Here is a 19,008-nt window from a genome sequence, read left to right as displayed (position 1 = left end):
TACCTTTTCTAGCTTAGATCATAGGCTAGTTGATAGGATTGGAACCTAGGTCGCATTACTCCATTTTGCAGTAGAGATCGCAGCACTTAGATAAAACCTTAGTTGCACTAGCTCGCTTGGTTATCTACATATGTTTTGTTTAAGCAACTAATTTGAGGCCTATATTAGTGCAAAAATAGAAGCCCTAATTCAACCCTCATCCCTCTTAGCCATCCTCATTCCTTTGACTTCTCTTGCGTGGGCATCCAAAGGAAAAAGTTTGCACACTTCTCACTACCTCAATAGAAATATCATAATAGTTTATATCTCTATGAGACTTTAAGCTTCTAGATTTATAATGTATTACCTTAGTTATATGTTTTACCTTCCTAACTTTATTATGGGCTAGCGGATAGATTAGAAACTAGGTCGCATAACTTTTTGCATTAGAGATAGCAATACTTAGTTAAAACCATAGTTACACACAAGATATTTTATTTATTACATAGATTTTAACTGAGACAAATAGATACCAGTTTAAAGAGAAATCAAATTATCTAATTAACCTCTTTCTTAGGCCTCTTTCTTAGGCGTCATCATTTCACCTCTTTCTTAGGCGTCATCGTTCTCAACAAAAAAGTATGGCAACGAGAATAATACTGCTCTATGTGACATCAATATTTTCCCAAGTAAGCAGCCACCTCTAAACATTGCGCGGTCACGCAAGAGAAAAAGGGTATTTTCTTCGGAGAAATGAGAGAGTGCATACATTGAGTTTAATCATAACGATGTCCAAGGTTTGCTCTTTTTAGGGCTCGACACACAATTGTAGGTTCGTATACAGTCTGAGATGTTATTACATGATGAAAAAAAAAGAATGCTACAATGTTGAAATGGTTACATATTACACAAGGGATCTCCGGAGCCACAGGTGATCAGCAGACTGTCATCATCACGGGGTTTGCTATCATATTGATTCTGAACAGTTGATCAATCAGCATCTGTATGCTCATTAGAAGGACGACAATAGATTCATAGGCTAATTAAATGCAAATAATCTTACTCAAATTAAGTAAAGCCTTATCTTCTAGCACATCTCACCTTATTGTGACGGCTGCAACACATTTTTTTGCTCATCTCGTTGATCCTCTGAAAGCAGTTGATCTTCTGATAGTACCATAGTAGTTCCCAATGGTACCTTCAGCTCTGCACATTGTGAAATTTGAAAGGGTTACTATGTGTTGATCTCACAAGCATATATGAAACATACTCTTTAGATGCATATAGGCAACTCACCAGGTTCTAGTGTCAAGGGGGTTGAGGATATGATTTCTTCTTTTGTTGCTGCTGCAACCTGGGAGCAATGTCTATGAAACAGCAAATAGGCCACTATACGATCAGTTGGATTAGTGATTGTTTCTTCTTCCTTAGTGGGAGACCTGAGATCATAAAAATATAAACTGAGCCATGATGGTAAGTAAGACATGATTTGAGGTCACGTTGCATATCATCAGTTACCTGAGAGTAATACAGAAACACGTTAACAAAACCATTTTTGGTGTACTCTACCTTGTTCTCCTAGTAAATGCATCTTCTGAAGCTTCATCTTCATCTTTATTTGTCTTGTTAGTGCTGCTCCTATCACCATCAATTTGTCTCTCTGTTGCACTATGGGCCAAACGAAGTAAACTATCTCGAATGCATAGTCGAGTTTTGGTATCCAACTGTGTCAGAAGAATTAAAAAAAGTTAAATTTTCTATTGAACATTTCCAGCAACTGAATAATACTCTTAGTAAACTTATGAAGAATTTATGAAATTGAAAGGGTGTTAACAAATTGCCTTGTCAAGAGCATCTTGTAGTTGATAATATATTTTTTCCTCTATAAAGGGATCATCTGAAATTGCAGAACTCTTGTGAACCGGGCCATGGTATGTCGGAATCATCTCAGGCGAAAAAATCTCATTTGTGTTTTCATCTATGACAATTGAACTACCTAAGGAATCCAGATTTTTGTTCCTAAGAGAGTATGCTTGAGACACCATTGGATCACTGCCAGAACCCTGTTGACCAAACTGTTGCTGCTGTCGCTGAATAGCTATCAGCGCTTGCATTTGCTGCCGGCGCCTAAGCTTTTCTATCTTTTCTTGTGGTGTCATTGACAGTGGTCTCGATGGTATGTCTTGTGACATTTCTATTGAACTTGACTGTTTTGGGGAATCTTCTGAAGTTCGGCAACTTGTGCCAGCTGATTTTGTCTGATAGCCATCAGCTTGAATGTTTGACACTAACGGAATGGTAGGAAATGGATATGCAGGATACCCATATTCGGGAAACATAAACTGATTAGCATGCTGAACCTTTCCTATCTTCTTGCTATCCTGGAACAGTGCATATTGAGGAGTCTGTACATGTTGCATAGGAGCTTGCAAATTTGATGATGAATTCTCTAATTTGCTCGGGGAGAAGCCACTTGCACTACTGGATATTTTACTTTTACCTCTTTCCTCTGGTTTTCTGCGTGACCTCGCTGGCCTCTTGTGTACTTCGACCTACACGAAGTGGTTCATTTATCACTGAACTAAAGAAAAACCGCCCCCTCAAATCAGATGCTAAAAAGTGCCAAACGAGTGAGCGGATTAATCAGACGCTCTAAAACTAGGTTTAGAAAGAGAGAACAAAGAAGATTGACAGAACATATTTTGAGCTCATTTTGCTAATAAAATCTTTACTTTGTGGGGCACCAAAAACTTTTATAATGGACTTGAGAGAACCAACTGGAGCATAGCTAACAAATGAGATATCACATTATTATGGCAAGATTTTCTCATGAATCTAAAATTTGGGCAGAAACAGTTTGTTGACAGGTTCACAGTGCAATTATCCCATCTTTAAACGTCATTTTATTTTATAACATCAACCCATATGAGAAACAACAGCATATCAATTGGTGCTTCAGTTTGGCACAAAAAATCTCAAAGTGATCTCATTGATAGAGTTTGACAGAGTACATGACATGAATTCTACTTCCTGCAAGAACTGAATTGGTTTCCCAGAATATTCACAAGCCAGATGAATTTTAATCTCAGCTTCCTCTCCAGATTTAGCATTAGCATTTGCTACCTGCCAAAATTGGATAACCAGAGTGGCCAAGGAATAATTTCTAAACATAGCAACAATTGTAAATGCATTTATATGTGTACCTTATTTTCTTGTTTGGTAATGGTGACACCACTGGAAATTTCTTTAGTCAGAACCAAAGAAGGCCCACGATCAGATGATGGTCGTTTATTCAATGGTAGTTGCTTTTAAACAGAAACAAACAAATCACAGTGAGAAGAATGTGGAACGAGAAACAGCAAAAAATCAAAGTTCTATGTGCACAAACCGGAATTGGGATTGACTGCACAGCATTATCCATCAAATTAGAAGATGCTGAAAGAAAATCATTGTCGCTGGCAACTATCCCATTACCAAATATGGAGTCACTATTGCTGCAAAAATTATCACCTGATAAGACTACAAAGTTGATAGTACTATCCAGCCATCAAAGAATCAATGACTGCAAATTCAACTCATGAGTTGAGTAAAAAGTTTGGAGTTTCCAGACATACCTAAATAGGCGGTCAAAATCATCAAAATCTCCAATATTGCCCCAATCACAATCAAGGAAACTGTTACTCTTTTCTTCTTGATCATTACCAAACACTTCTGATTCACCATCTATTTGCCCTGTATACAGATCAAGAAAAGCTATATAACTCAATATCATCTTTTTTCATAACTGCATGATTTTTCTAGGTATATATGTTGGACCAGAAGTTTTCAAACGGAAGCGGAAATACATAAACATTTGGCAATGCAGCATGATGAAAGAAGAAATTGAACCTGTAGCATTTCCTGTCACTTTCTGTAAACTGGGTTCAGCACTGAAAGCCAGATATGTGGATGCTATGTTGTCATCACTATAGTTTCTGTCAAGTGTAGGATTGAGGGAAGGAAGGTCAGGCCAGGATTCCATGTCAATTTGTGTGGCTGAAAAATGTGCACATGTCTGGTTTGCAGTCTGCTTTTCCATCACTTGAAGTCCAGTTTGAACACCTGTAGAATGTTCACTGATGCCAGCAATACTAGCCACCTCTTCCTCATTGTTCTTGAGGTCCCTGGCACTAACTATTGTACTATCTTCTACACCTTTAGGATATGGCACAATATGGTCCCCACTGTCATTGAACTCAGCCCATATTGCATCCCCTGCCTGCATTCCAAAAGAAAACAAATAATAAAAAAATGGGCACACCAGCTTGTTTGCTTAGATCCCTGAGAAACCTGCATCAGGTAGGCATCGATTCCAGACATCTAATTTTGGATGCCTTGGGTTGGATGGATGTGCCTGGCGCTGCCCCCCACCCCCAGGCCAGGGCTGTGATCAATCTCCAAGAATAAAAGAAAAAAAAGGAATTCAAATCATCTAATTCATCCTCTGGAAGCCTAACCAGTGCACATTCATCCAAATTGCTTTAAATATCACATAATTTGGAGATCTTATGTTACAAGATTTTTCTCGAAAGCGCAAGAGAACTGCGCGAATATATATTAAGAAGGAGAAAAAGGTCCAATAGGACCACAAGATCAAGTTGAAAAATAGACCGAATCTAAAATATGATTGAAATTCTGTCTAAAATCAAAAGTACATAGCAGTAGTCAGTAGAGTCCAGTCTATGCTCATGTCCAAAACAATAATTGGAGACCGAAAGGAAGAAATAATAAAGAACAAAGAAAAAGTCAGAAATACACAAGACACACATATATCTAACACACACACAAACCCATCAAACTCAGGATTGAGTGAAAACTGAGTTTGGAGAAAGAACCGATGCTAAGCTCTTGTTTGGGTCTTTGTGAAGAAGTCAACCAACTGAAGCTCCGAAGGCACATAGTGAAGAGTAAGGATATCATCGTGCAGTTGTGCCTAAGTGCAAGACGCATCAACAACGATATGCTTGGTGAGCTGATGCTTCACCAATCATGAGCTACGCTAACAGTACCGGTACTGTCAGACAAGAGAGTTGGCACAAAAACCTAAAACACCAAAATCCTCAAACAACCATAACAGCCAAGTAACCTGTGCTGTCACAAGAGGTCAAGAGCCATAACTCGCAATGCAGCCTCTACACTGGCCTGGGCGCGGACGCCACCATGGCTCTGGCCGCGGGCACCGCCACCGGCTCCGTGTCCCTCTCAGGTGCGGCTATGGCCGCCGCCGCCGCCTCCCTCGCTACCGGCCAGCACGCGCCGTCGTGGACTTCTCCGCCGGCCAGCACCCCCTTCCCCACGGCCTCCTTCCCTCAGCACGCAGCGACCTCACCGTGGGCGGGGCGCCCTACATCACTGGCCTTGGGGCCCTCCCCGGCCCCTCCCCTGCTGCCTTCGCTGCACAGCAGCAGCGCGCCCGACGTTCATCGCCGGGTTTCCCCACCCACCACCCCGCTCTCGCCACTCCCGCGTGGACCAACATCGTCGCTTACTTGTCGGCTCCTCCGCCTGCTTCCTCCGTGTTGGTTACGGCTATCGCCACCATTCTTACGGTCGTCGCTGCCTCCCAGGAGCACGAGCACGCCACGACCCTTGCCTTGAAGCAAGAGCGCACCATGGGCGCCACCATGACAACTCAGCTAGCTGCAGCGCGGCACCTCCTCGGTCGCAGTCCTAGGCCCCGCCCCCCAACCGGTGGCCCTTGAGACTCACCACGTCTCCAGGCTCGACGCCGACACCATCTCCGCCCTCCACGCTCAGGCCGCCAAGTTTCACAACATTTGGTCCCTCGTGTCCGTTGTGTTGGACCCGGCGTCGTCCCACTACCCTCGCTGGCACGCTCAGGTGGTCCTCACGCCGGCCAGCACCCGCCGTCGTGGACTTCTCCACCGGCCAACACCCCTTCCCCACGGCCTCCTTCCCTCAGCACGCAGCGACCTCACCATGGGCGGGGCCCCCTACATCACTGGCCTTGGGGCCCTCCCCGGCCCCTCCCCTGCTGCCTTCGCTGCACAGCAGCAGCGCGCCCGACGTTCCTCGTCGGGTTTCCCCGCCCACCACCCCACTCTCGCCGCTCCCGCGTGGACCAACATCATCGCTTACTCGTCGGCTCCTCCGCCCGCTTCCTCCGCGTTGGTTACGACTATCACCACCATTCTTACGGTCGTCGCTGCCTCCCAGGAGCACGAGCGCGCCACGACCCTTGCCTTGGAGCAAGAGCGCACCATGGGCGCCGCCTTGACAACTCAGCTGGCTGCAGCGCAGCACCTCCTCGGTCGCAGTCCTAGGCTCCGCCCCCCAACCGGTGGCCCTTGAGACTCCCCACGTCTCCAGGCTCGACACCGACACCATATTCGCCCTCCACGCTCAGGCCGCCAGGTTTCACAACATTTGGTCCCTCGTGTCCGTTGTGTTGGACCCGGCGTCGTCCCACTACCGTCGCTGGCACGCTCAGGTGGTCCTCACGCTTCGGCGGTTCGCCCTCGCTGACCATGTCCTCGACGACCTCGTCGCCCCACTGTCCCTATCTTGGTACTAAATGGACAGTGTGGTCCTCTCGTGGCTCAACGACACCATCTCCGTCAAGCTCCAGGACATCGTTCACGACCAGGAGGGCACCGCTCACCAGGCTTGGCTCGCCCTCGAGGAGCAGTTCCTCAGGAACCGGGAGGCTCGGGCATTCCACCTCGACACGTAGTTCCACCTGTTATCTCAGGGGGACCTCTCCGTGAGCGAGTACGACCGCTAGATGAAGGGCATGGTGGACTCTCCGCGACCTCAGCGAGCCCGTCGTCGACCGTACCTTGGCTTTGAACCATCTGCGGGCCTCAGCCCCCTCTACGGCCACCTGAAGGCTCTCATCAAGAGGACCATGCCCTTCCCCACCTTCCATGTCATCTGCAACGAGCTTCTCATCGAGGAGCTCAACATGGAGACTGAGACACCCGCTCCCACCCAGGCCCTCTACAGCGCGCCTCCCGGTGGTCAGGCGCCTTCGGGGGGCAAGGCTGTTAAGGCCCATATATTATTGTTTGCCTATATATATGCTACAGTACCCGAGGGGGCTATTATCAAAACTAATCCAGGTTAGTCACATGGTAACAGAGCAGGTTAGGGTTAGGGTTTACGTCTAAACCCGACCTTGATCCAAATTTTTGGCGGCGGCGTTGTGCTGCCATCGCGGCCAGCTCTCCGGCCTGCCATCGCGGCCACCCCCTTCCTTCCTCTGCCGCCGTCGCGCGGTCTCCCCCTTCCCCCATCCCGCCGCCAGGGCCGGATCTTGCCTGCGCCCTGCGCCGTCCGTCGCCAGGGTGGGATCTCGGCCTGCGCAATCCGCATCTCGCCGTCCTCTACCGGATCTCGGCCTGCGCCTGCGCTGTCCGCCGCCAGGGGATCTCGGCCGCCGCCTTCTTCATCGATCCGCCGTCAGCCAGGGGCGGATCTCCCTCTCCTTCACCGTCCGCCGCTAGGGGCAGCGCTGTGTCAGCCAGGCGGATCTCCCTCTCTCCTTGACCGTCCGCCGACAGCCGCCTGGGGCAGAGCGCCGTCCGCCGCGGTCTTCCAGGGGTAGAGCGCTGTCCTCTGCCAGGGGCAGAGCTCCGTCGATCCACGGTCAGGGGATCTCGCCGTCCTCTGCCAGGGACCGGATCCGCGGCCAGGGGATTTCTATCTCTGTCTGCGTCGTTCCGCCCGGAAATCTGCACCAGTCGCCGCTATTGCGGACAGGGCCGCGGATCTGCGACGTCGCTGCTCCCGCCAGCCGCTGTTCAACTCGACTTCCGCGCCTAGGACCTCTGTCAACTCGTCCAAGTCGGGCTGCTCTGGTTTGTTTGGTCTCAGGTCTCCTGTTCTCCCTGATTTTTTATTCAATTCAATATGGCGACAAATGCTATTGTGATCAATATCACTCTTGATGGTCAAAATTATCCGGAGTGGGCTTTCTGTGTTGAGACTGCACTCTGGGGACATGGATTACTCTTCCATTTGACTGATGCGGCACCTGTTCTTGCTGATGATCGTCGCAATGCTGCTGATATCAAAACATGGCAGCTTAATGATGGTAAAGTGATGGCTGCTATGGTGAACAGCGTCAAACCGTCTATGATTATGAGTTTGTCTAAATTCAAAACTGCTAAAGCCATCTGGTCTCATTTGAAGGAGCGTTTTGTTCAGGACAGTGGTGCTCTATTACACACTCTCATGCAGCAGACACATGTTATTGAGCAAAATGATATGAGTATTGATGAGTACTACTCAGCCTTTGATCGCCTGATGAGTGCTTTGACATCAATGGTGCCTGCTTGTACCACTGATCCGTGTCCGGCTCATAAGTTTATTGAGAAGTTCTTCACTTACAGATTTGTTATGGGCGTTCGGGCCGAGTTTGATTCTCTTCGTGCTCGTTTACTTCAGGGTTCTGACACTCTCACAATAGCTAAGGCGTTGTCTGATTTACTTGCTGAAGAGACTCATCTTAATTCTCTATCCTCTACTGGTGGTAATCCTCACAGTGTGTTGGCTGCTGCCCAGAAACCTAAGAATATTTTTAAGCCTTGTGATCATTGTGGCAAGACCAATCATCGATCTGAGCTTTGCTTTGTCAAGTTCCCTGATAAGTTGACTGATTTCCGTGCACGACGTGCTGCTCGTGGTCGTGGTCCAGGACCATCTAATAGAGGCTCAGTTGCTGTTGCTGCCACTTCGTCCGCCTGTACTTCAGAGTCGGCCTGGGTACTTGATTCAGGAGCTTCCTTTCACGTCACATCTGATCAGTCAAAGTTGGCTTCTACTGCACCTGTCACAGATGGTGCTTCAGTGCAAACAGCTGATGGTACTGTATGCCACATTACTCATAAGGGTTCTCTTTCAAATCCACACTTTATAGTACCTAATATTTTCTTTGTTCCTGAGCTATCTATGGACCTTCTTTCAGTAGGCCAAATTACGGATCATAATTGCTTTGTCGGATTTGATGACTCATCTTGTTTTGTACAGGACCTTCGCACAGGGGAAGTGATTGGGACTGGCCGTCGTCGTAGAGCTGCTCCTCGCCTCTACATCTTGGACTCTTTGCGACTTCCTTCCTTGGCTACATCTCCAGCGCATGTGCTTTCAGCTACCCTTGCTTCTGTTGCGTCTTTTGCCCAGTGGCATCATCGTCTAGGTCATTTGTGTGGATCTAGATTGTCTACTCTAATAAAGTCAGGTTGCTTAGGTCATACTTCGATTGAGTCTGATTTTCATTGTAAGGGTTGTCATCTTGGAAAACAAATACAACTTCCATATTTTACTAGTAATTCTCATTCTGTTGAACCCTTTGATTTGGTTCACTCCGATATTTGGGGTCCTGCACCTTTTGTGTCAAAAGGTGGATATAAATACTATGTCATTTTTATTGATGATCATTCTCGCTACACTTGGATTTATTTCATGAAACGCCGCTCTGAGCTGATTTCTATTTATAAAACCTTTGCTCGTATGATTCACACTCAATTTTCCACTCACATTAAAACCTTTCGTTCTGATTCAGGTGGTGAATATTTATCTGATAATTTCCACCAGTTTTTGACTTCAGAGGATACTCTTGCTTAGCTTTCTTGCCCTGGTGCTCATGCACAGAACGGTGTGGCTGAACGCAAACATCGTCACATTATAGAAACTGCTCGCACTTTGTTGATATCTTCTTTTGTCCCTTCACATTTTGGGGTGAAGCAGTTTCTACTGCGGTTTACCTCATCAATAGACAACCGTCATCCAAACTCTCTAGCAAAACACCTGGTGAAGTTCTTTTTGGAACTCTTCCACGATATGACCACCTTCGAGTTTTTGGATGTACGTGTTATGTACTATTACCACCTCGTAAACGTACTAAATTGACTGCTCAATCAGTTGAGTGTGTTTTTCTTGGATACAGCCCTGAACATAAAGGCTATCGATGTTATGATTCATCTTCTCGTCGCATGCGTATTTCTTGAGATGTGAGCTTCAATGAAAATCGTCCCTTCTTTTACAACTCTTCCACACATTCTTCTTTTTATTCCACAGAGTCTACCTCCTTCATGAGCCTTCCTCCCAAGTCTGAAACTTCATCAGTATCACCACCTACTGTTTCTACCCCAGATGTCCTTATTCCCATCACACCACCTTCCACTTCCACACCATCTCAGACTTACTCTTCCAAACCACCTGTCACTCAGACTTACATTCGTCGTCCTCGCTCTCCTCCCACGGCCAGTCCTGATGACGATCTTGTTGCTGATACTTGTACTAACAATGATGACACTCATGTTGTTTTTAATCAGGGGTATCATCTTCGTGACCGTGGCACTATTGCAGCTCCAGAACGATCTTGTTGCTGATACTTGTACTAACAATGATGACACTCATGTTGTTTTTAATCAGGGGTATCATCTTCGTGACCGTGGCACTATTGCAGCTCCAGAACGTTATGGGTTTTCCCGTGCGGGTGCAGTCATTGCTGAACCATCATCTTATAAAGAGGCTTCTGGTATACCTGAGTGGCAGCTTGCTATGACTGATGAATTAAATGCCCTTCATCGCACATGTACATGGGATGTTGTTCCGTTACCTGCTGGTGCTGTACCTATCACGTGCAAATGGGTCTTCAAGATTAAAACCAAATATGATGGGTCTGTTGAGCAATATAAAGCTCGTCTTGTGGCCAGAGGTTTTCAACAGACACAGGGTATTGACTATGATGAGACTTTTGCACCTGTGGTCCATCTGACTATTGTTCGAGCTTTACTTGCTGTTGTAGCCTCATCTTCTTGGACTATCTCTCAGATGGATGTCAAATGCTTTTCTTCATGGTGATTTACATGAGGAAGTCTATATGCATCCACCTCCTGGGATAGAGGTTCCATCAGGGCATGTATGTCGTCTCTGTCGAGCCTTGTATGGTCTCAAACAAGCTCCTCGTGCTTGGTTTGAGAGATTTGTTTATGTCATCAAGGCTTGTGGTTTCTATACTAGTGATCATGATCCTGCATTGTTCATTCATGTTTCTTCACGAGGACGCACGTTGCTATTACTATATGTTGATGACATTTTGATTACAGGCGATGATCCAGACCATATTGCTCATGTGAAGGCGTTCTCTGAGTAAGGAATTTCAAATGTCTGACTTGGGGGCACTCAGTTATTTCTTGGGCATTGAGGTTTTGCAGACTCAAAATGGTATTTATCTTTCTCAGGCCAAGTACATACAAGACCTTCTTGATCGTTCTGGTCTTAGTGATAATCGCACTGTTGCCACGCCTATGGATCTTCACTTATCTCTTCGTCCGACTGATGGGACACCTTTGGAGGATCAATCTCGATATAGACATCTTGTTGGCAGCTTAGTTTACCTTACTTTCACTAGGCCAGATATTGCTCATGCGGTTCAGATCTTGAGTCAGTTTGTCTCTGCTCCTACATCAGTTCATTATGGGCACTTACTTCGTGTGCTTAGATATTTACGGGGGACAAAAACACAATGTTTATTTTATGACTCAAATTCCCCACTTCAGCTTCATGCTTACTCTGATGCTACCTGGGCCAGTGATCCTACAGATCGTCGCTCCATCACTGGTCACTGTATTCTTCTTGGATCATCCCCTGTTGCTTGGAAATCCAAGAAGCAAGATGTTGTATCTAGATCTAGTACTGATGCAGAACTTCGAGCCCTGGCTACTACTACTGCTGAGATTATATGGATTCGTTGGCTCTTGGCTGATCTAGGCGTTTCTTGTGACTCGCCTACACTTCTTCGCTGTGACAATACTGGAGCTATACAAATTTTTCATGATCCAGTGAAGCGTGAACTCACAAAACACATTGGTGTTGATGTCTCATTCACTAGATCTCATTGTCATCAGAAGACCATTGATCTTCAATATGTGCCCTCAGAATTACAGCTTGCGGATTTCTTCACAAAAGCACAAACTAGGGCACAACATCAGTTTTATCTAATCAAACTCAATGCTTCAAATCCTCCACTTCCGCCTTGAGTTTGACAGGGGGTGTTAAGTCCCATAAGGCCCATAAATTATTGTCTGCCTATATATATGCTACAGTACCCGAGGGGGCTATTATCTCGTCTAATCCAAGTTAGTCACAAAGGCCACTCACCCTTCGTCGACCGGGGCTACTACCCACCCTCCCTCGCTGTCCCTGCAGCCCCTCGTCCGAATCCCACCGTCGACGGAGGTCGTCGTCCCCGCAAAGGCGGACGCGGGAGTGGTGGCTCCACCCGACATGGCCGTCATTCTACAACCCCTAGACCGGGACCATCCCTATGTGGCCGAGCTAGGCTACAAGTGCCTCCCTGCATCGTCCTCCTACGCCAGCCCTCCTGACGGCGTCCCCCTACGGCGTGGCACCGACGACACTAGCCCCGCTCCCGCCTCCAGGGACCTCCACCCCGACACCCTAGTCCCCACTGGCTGGAGGATGGGACTCAGCCTCCCTCGTCGTCGCCTTTAGCACCATGGCGATGGCACCACCCCCTCCGACTAGGTGGTTGACTCCGGTGTGTCCTACCACACCACCTCCACCGCGGGCATGTTGTATCGCTCCCTCCCCTCCCCCCCCCCATCCCTCTCATCCCTTCTCCATCATCGTTGGGAACGGTTCTACTCTCGGCTTATATATATGCACTCCTAGCCCTAGTTTGGGTTAGGGTTTCCCATAACATGGTTTCATGAAGAAAAAGACACAGGCTCGTCGTTCATCATAGGGTACTGGTGATGCTCGTACTAGAGGTTTTCAACGGAGTTCAGGTGGTTCAAATACACAAGAGATGCTTTTGCTACTTCGTCGCCTTGTGGCATCTACACCGACAGGAGTTGCTAGATATGTGAGTCAATCCTACTTACCTACAGGTGTTGCTGTTGCTTCTCAGTCTTCCACTGAGGGACCATCTCCACCATCCACTTCAGGTACTTATCCATGGATTATAGACTCGATGCTTCTTTTCATATGACCCCTCATTGCACCAATCTTTCATCTGAGTCCTTTCGCACTCTCACGGTTTATACGTCGATGGCTCTTCCCTATCCGTTGTTGGTCAGGGTAGTCTTATGTTAGACTCTTCATGTTCCTGCAGTTTTGTTTGTTCCTAATCTGACTATGCATCTTATGTCTGCTAGTAAAATTACAGATCATGACTCGTGTCATTCTTGATCCCAATTTATGTTATATTCAAGATTGACGCACAGGGTATCTGGTTGGTACTGGCCCTCATCGTCATGATTCTTAGCGCCTTTGGAAGCTTGACTGCTTCATCTTCCTTCCGCTGCAACTGTTGGTCTTACAGCTTCCGCTTTGGTTGCGTCGATTTCGTCTTTTGCTCAGTGACTGTTAGACCACTGATTAGGGTTAGGTTAAGGTTTCCCTATTTTTCACTGATTACCACTATTGTAATGGGCTTTGGCCCACCTAACTCTTCTATATAATATATTCCCAACCCAACATTAGGGTTAAGGTTTCACATATTCCAATATGGTATAGAATTAGTTTTCTCTTTCTTCCCCTCCCTCCAACCCCACAGCCGTCGGCCACCCCTAACCCCCCCCCATCTTCCGCCATACACTCACCTCTAACGGCTCGCTCAATCTCTACAAGTCTCGTTGGGTCCTTCGGGACATCACTCAGCACCCCGAAGTGGACTACAATGAGACCTTCAGCCCCGTCGTCAAGTTTGCCATCATTTAGGCCATCCTCTCCCTCGCCCTCTCCCGAGACGGGACGGTCCATCAACTGGATGTCAAGAATGCCTTTATTCACTAGACTCTGACCGAGATGGTGTACTGCAACCAGCCCACCAGCTTCGTCAACTCCACTCACCCGGATCTAGTCTGTAGGCTGAACCGCTCCCTGTATGGCCTCAAGCAGGCGCCAAGAGCTTGGTACAGTCACTTCACCACCTACTTGGTCTTCCTCGGCTTCGTCAAGGCTAAGTCGAATGCATCCCTGTTCATCCATCGGCACTGCGAAGACACCGTCTACCTCCTCTACGTCGACGACATCGTGCTCACGGTGTCCTGTTCCGCACTCCTCCAGCGCAAAATCTCCGCCCTTCAGCGCAAGTTCGCGATGGACCTAGGCCCTCTCCACCACTTCCTCAAGATCACCATGGAGCGGCGACCTAGGGCCTCTTCCTGCATCAGTGCATTATGCCCTCGACATTTTGGAGTGGGCTGGCATGTCCGATTGCAAGCCCTACTCCATGCCTATCGACACTCAGGCGAAGCTCTCCGTCAACGACAGGCTCCAGTCACCGACGTGACGGCCTACCGGACCTCACCGGCGCTCTCCAATACATGACCATCTCCTGGCCTGACATCGCCTACGTCGTTCAGTAGATGTGCCTTCACAAGCACACCCCACGGGAGCCCCACCTCATTTGGGTTTCACATATTCCAATAGTGACATCATGGTTTGGGTCATATTTGTGGCTCTCGGATATCCACTTTGATTAGTCATGGTTTTTTAGGATTGGTTTCAGGTCATGAGTCTCTACATCAGTGTCAAGGTTGTCGTTTAGGAAAGCAGATTCAACTTCCTTGCCATTCTAGTGAGTCTGTTTCTCAGCGTCCTTTTGATCTTGTACACTCATATATATGGGGTCCTACTCCTTTTGTTTCTAAAGGGGGCAATCGATATTATATCATTGTTATAGATGATTGTTCCTGTCATGCTTGGATTTATTTCATAAAACATTAGAATAAGACTTTATCCATTTATATAGCTTTTTTTGCTATGGTTCGCACTCATTTTGACACTCCTATTCGTGTCTTTCGTGCTAACTCTTCGAGTGAGTATCTTTCTAATGTTGTTTGCCAAGTTCTTTCTGCATAAGGTACTCTTGCCTAGTTTTCGTGCCCTGGTGCTCATGCTCAGAATGGTGTTGTTGAGCGCAAGCATCTTCTTGAGACTGATTGTACCCTTATGCTCACTTTCTCTATCCCCCTCATTTTTAGGCTGAGGTTGTTTCTACATCAAATTATTTGATTAACATTCGGCCTTTTTCGACTCTTCAGGATGGGATTCCTTTTGAGTGTCTATGGTAAGACGCATGACTATTCCAATCTTCGCCTTTTTGGTTGTGTGTGCTACGTGTTGCTTTCACCACATGAGTGGACCAAATTGACGAGTCGGTCTACTAAATGTGTTTTCCTTCGGGTACAGTGCTGAACATAAGGGGGGATATGGTTGCTTGTTGAATGAGGACTTCTCGGGATATGTTTTTGATGAGGCTCATCATTTTTATCCTCGTCCCTCATCTGATACTTCTTCAGCTTCATTTGTTGATCCTATTTCATTTCTTTTCTTTTTTATGCCCCTACTATTGTACTTGTTTCATGCTTGTTGCGGCCTTGTTTTGTGTCCTCTTCAGAGCCTTCTTTGCTTCTTGATTACTACATGAAGCCTCCAATGGCACAAGTTTAAACAAACTACACTATGATTCCTTCTTCTGATACTCCATCTTCGTCTAATGAGCTATCTCCTTCTGGTGATCCATATTCTCCTAAAGTGTCAATGTCTCCTAGTACGTCATCTATTCCTGTTGAGCCAGTTTCCTCTCCTGCTTCTACATCGGAGCCGTCTCTTAGGCGTAGTCATCGTCTTCGTCATCCTACTTATCGTTACTCTCCTTCAACTTTTGTGACTATTGTTCTTTCTGAGTCGGCCTCTTATCGTGATGGTATTCTTTATCGTGGCTGAGGAGATTGCTGCTCTAGAGTGCACTAGCACATGGTAAATCGTACCTTGTCCACCACGTGTTCGTCCTATCATGTGTAATTGTCTATATAAGGTTAAGACCCACTCTGATGGTTCCTTTGAGCATTATAAGGCTAATCATGTTGCTTGTGGTTTCCAATAGAAACATGGGCGTGATTATGATGAGACTTTTGTTCCTGTTGCTCAAATGACAATTGTTCGCACCCTCCTTGTTGTGGCTTCTATTCGTGAGTGGTCCATCTCTCAGCTTGATGTCAAAAATGCCTTTCCTAATGGTGAGTTGCGTGAGGACTGAGGAGGTTTATAAGCAGCCACCACCTGGGTATTCTATTACCAAGGGCATGGTTTGTTGCCTTTATCATTCTCTTTATGGCCTCAACCAGCCTCCTCAGGCTTGGTTTCAGTGTTTCGCTTCTATGGTCATTGTTGTTGGTTTCTCTACTAGTACTCATGATCCTACTTTGTTCGTCCACACATCATCTCATCGTAGGAATCTTCTCCTTTATGTTGATGACATGACTATTACAGGGGATGATCCGCAATTTATTACCTTTGTGAAGGCATGTCTTAGTGAGCAGTTTCTTATGTCTGATCTCGGTCCTCTTCTGTATTTTCTTGGGATTGAGGTTTCGTCTACTCCGGAGGACTTTTATCTCTCTTAGGAGAAATACATTATGGGGCTACTTGATCTGGCTTCTCTTACTGATCACCGCACTATTGAGACTCCTATTGAGACTAAAAGCATATAGGCCATAAATTGGGACATACAAGAGGGCATATCATCATCATAAGCTTCATGAAGCTTCTTTTGGTTGCCCTTTAATGTTCTTGTAGGAATCAATGGCTACACGGGAGGAGAAGGCGAGGTTGGACATGGCAGCTCGCCACTAAGGCTCCCAAAGTCAAAGATTAGGCATATGCCACCGAACAGCCAACAACAGCTAAGTGAGCGTGAGGGTGGGTGGTGAAGAGCCATGACATGAGGAGCCACGACCAAGAGAAACCACAACCAAACAGCATTGCGAGAGGAGCCACATCCAGCGGTGAGGTAAACCGTAGCATTGAAACCTTGCTCTGTATACCATGTTCAAATAGTGGTTGTACTGATAACAAAGGCTAAGCTCAATATGCACATGTACAACAATGCAAAGACACCCTTATACAAACAGAAATATACAAGACGCATATATCTAACAACTATTATTGAAGGTCCCAAGTACACAATATAATATGTTGTGTCCTTAAATTCATGTGAGCCTACCTAAATTCATGGTTCCTTAAAAATGTTACCCTTTTATGAGGAAATACTAAAATCAATAGAGTAGAACATTGCCAACTGAGTGGCATGAAAAAATGGGTAGGGCAAATAAGAAAAATTATCATTGTGATTCACTATAGAACCAGTTTGTTGTTCACTTCAGCTGCTATCAGTAGAACCATTAAGTTCATAAAAACATTAACGGGAACAACCCATGGAGGGAACATTTTAAGAGCCATGAAACTTATAAAGACCCCCTTAGCTTTCTTCCAATAGAACATACAAGTCCCAATATTTCCAGCACTGCTCATGACATTAGACAATCTTACAAGCTTCAGAAGTAGAGGCAATCCAAGCAGAATTTTTCCCTAGCCATGCTTGCACTGCTGCAACCTGCAGTGATGCAGTCGACCTACGTAGCAAGAATTGCACGCTTCCCCCCGCAGTCCCTTGCATCTCCAACTCCCTCAACGGAATGGGATAATATCAAAATTCCCATCCGGAACAACCACATCCAAACTAAAACCTAGTGAATTAGAGCACGTGAAGCACGGAACGACGAAACGAATTACAGAAACCGAGCAGATCCAGCCAAGTGAGCAAGTGTAACGCAAGATTCTAGACGATGACGGGATGGGTAGACGGGGACCTGCTGCTGCTCGTCGTTCCAATTAAACATCCTGCTCAGGTGGCTGCCGCCGTCGCGGGAGCCGCCCCCGAACTCGAAGTGCGCTGTTTCCCAGGTCCCAACGGTCGCATCTCCGACCCCAGGAAAAGCACCCGAACTCGCCGGCTCGCCTATCGCGCCGTCCTCGAACCTCCAGTTGCCTTCTGTGGCTCTCTCCAGTCTCCACCCACCAAGAGTAGTCCAGGGATGGGAGTGCGTAGCCGCTGCACATTTGGTAGGCGGCTGCAGTTGGGCGTTGGAAACCCACGTGTGCGGAGCCGCATCTTGGGTTGTGGTCAGGAGGACTCGATCAAATGCCACGCGCTGATTGGCTGCGGGGTTCTCAGCGGGTGTACGGTGTACACCTTTGCACACCTCCAACACATCTTCAGTCACATCCTCTCCTCTATTTCATTCCATATTTCAAACTTATATTTATAAACAATTATATATATATAATTACGTGTTTTTTATTTTATACTATTCATTGAAGACAGCCTTACACTCTCTTCGAATTTTCTGTCTCACTTACTATTTTAAACTTCTTTCTACAAATATAGTGTTTTTGCACGGTCATATACACGCTCTGTTAAACACGGCATTTATAGTCTTGGCTACGGTGCGGCGTGAATGGATTAGATTGTTGAAGACATATGTCCTTGATAGAGATGATAATGAGACCTTCATATTGGAGGTCTTTTTCTCGAAGGCCCTCAAACCACTAATTCGACAGTTATCTTTTACCTTGTTTCACATGATGCAGAAGTAATGTCGAAGGTCAGTCTCAGCCAAAGCTAATGAAAAACACAAACACGAAGACTACAGCTTCAGGCATACAACCTGTGTCGGTGTTTAGGTCCCGACTGCGCACTACGGGGTAACCCACGCAATACTTTTGGGAGGACGGCGTTGTTGATCGCGACTCAATGGTACGTGCGGGAGCACGTCAAAACACAAGGAGATTATAAAGGTTCGAGCCGCCTGAACGTGTAACACCCTACGTCCTGTTTGGTGCTGGGGTATTGAGTTTGTTTGGAGTACACAGATTACATATGATTCACGGGTGATGATGTATGAGATCTCCCATCAATCTAATGGTGAGCATGATCGTGAAAGAGATGGATATCGAGAGAGTTTTGTAGGGGTATATCCATAGCTTATATAGCTGGTTGGGGAGAGATCTCTTTATAGATTGTAAAAGCTTATTTGTGTCTATCTATTTCTGCTACTATTGCGCACCGACTTTTCCGATGGTTATTTCCCTCCGAGTTTGAGGCCGAGCGATCTGCTATCCGGTCGCACGCAAGGCGCGTTATTCGGA

The 19,008-nt window shown here is 46.5% G+C and overlaps 1 protein-coding gene across 4 annotated transcripts; it reads right to left on the bottom strand.

Annotated features, from left to right (window-relative positions):
* Window positions 1-697: 697 nt before the first annotated feature.
* Window positions 698-18,019, bottom strand: LOC103643041 (protein LNK2). 4 transcript variants are annotated; one of them, XM_020550237.2, is made up of 10 exons: window positions 17,670-18,017; window positions 3,868-4,237; window positions 3,594-3,711; window positions 3,368-3,473; window positions 3,183-3,284; window positions 1,821-2,531; window positions 1,549-1,703; window positions 1,276-1,439; window positions 1,081-1,185; window positions 698-980 (listed from the first exon to the last, which is right to left on the bottom strand). In XM_020550237.2, exons 1-9 carry the CDS (start codon window positions 17,697-17,699, stop codon window positions 1,082-1,084), a joined length of 1,860 nt encoding a protein of 619 aa, XP_020405826.1. In that variant the 5' UTR covers window positions 17,700-18,017; the 3' UTR covers window positions 698-980; window position 1,081. The 4 variants fall into 4 exon arrangements, with proteins under 4 accessions (XP_020405826.1, XP_020405827.1, XP_020405829.1 ...); XM_020550238.2 differs by having other exon boundaries at window positions 698-957; XM_020550240.2 differs by having other exon boundaries at window positions 698-957; window positions 1,276-1,418.
* Between the last annotated feature and the right edge of the window lie 989 nt (window positions 18,020-19,008).

The sequence above is a fragment of the Zea mays genome, chromosome 3 (assembly GCF_902167145.1).
Source record: "Zea mays cultivar B73 chromosome 3, Zm-B73-REFERENCE-NAM-5.0, whole genome shotgun sequence".
In the NCBI taxonomy this organism is placed as follows: Eukaryota; Viridiplantae; Streptophyta; class Magnoliopsida; order Poales; family Poaceae; genus Zea; species Zea mays.
This window is presented reverse-complemented; position numbering and strand designations above follow the sequence as displayed.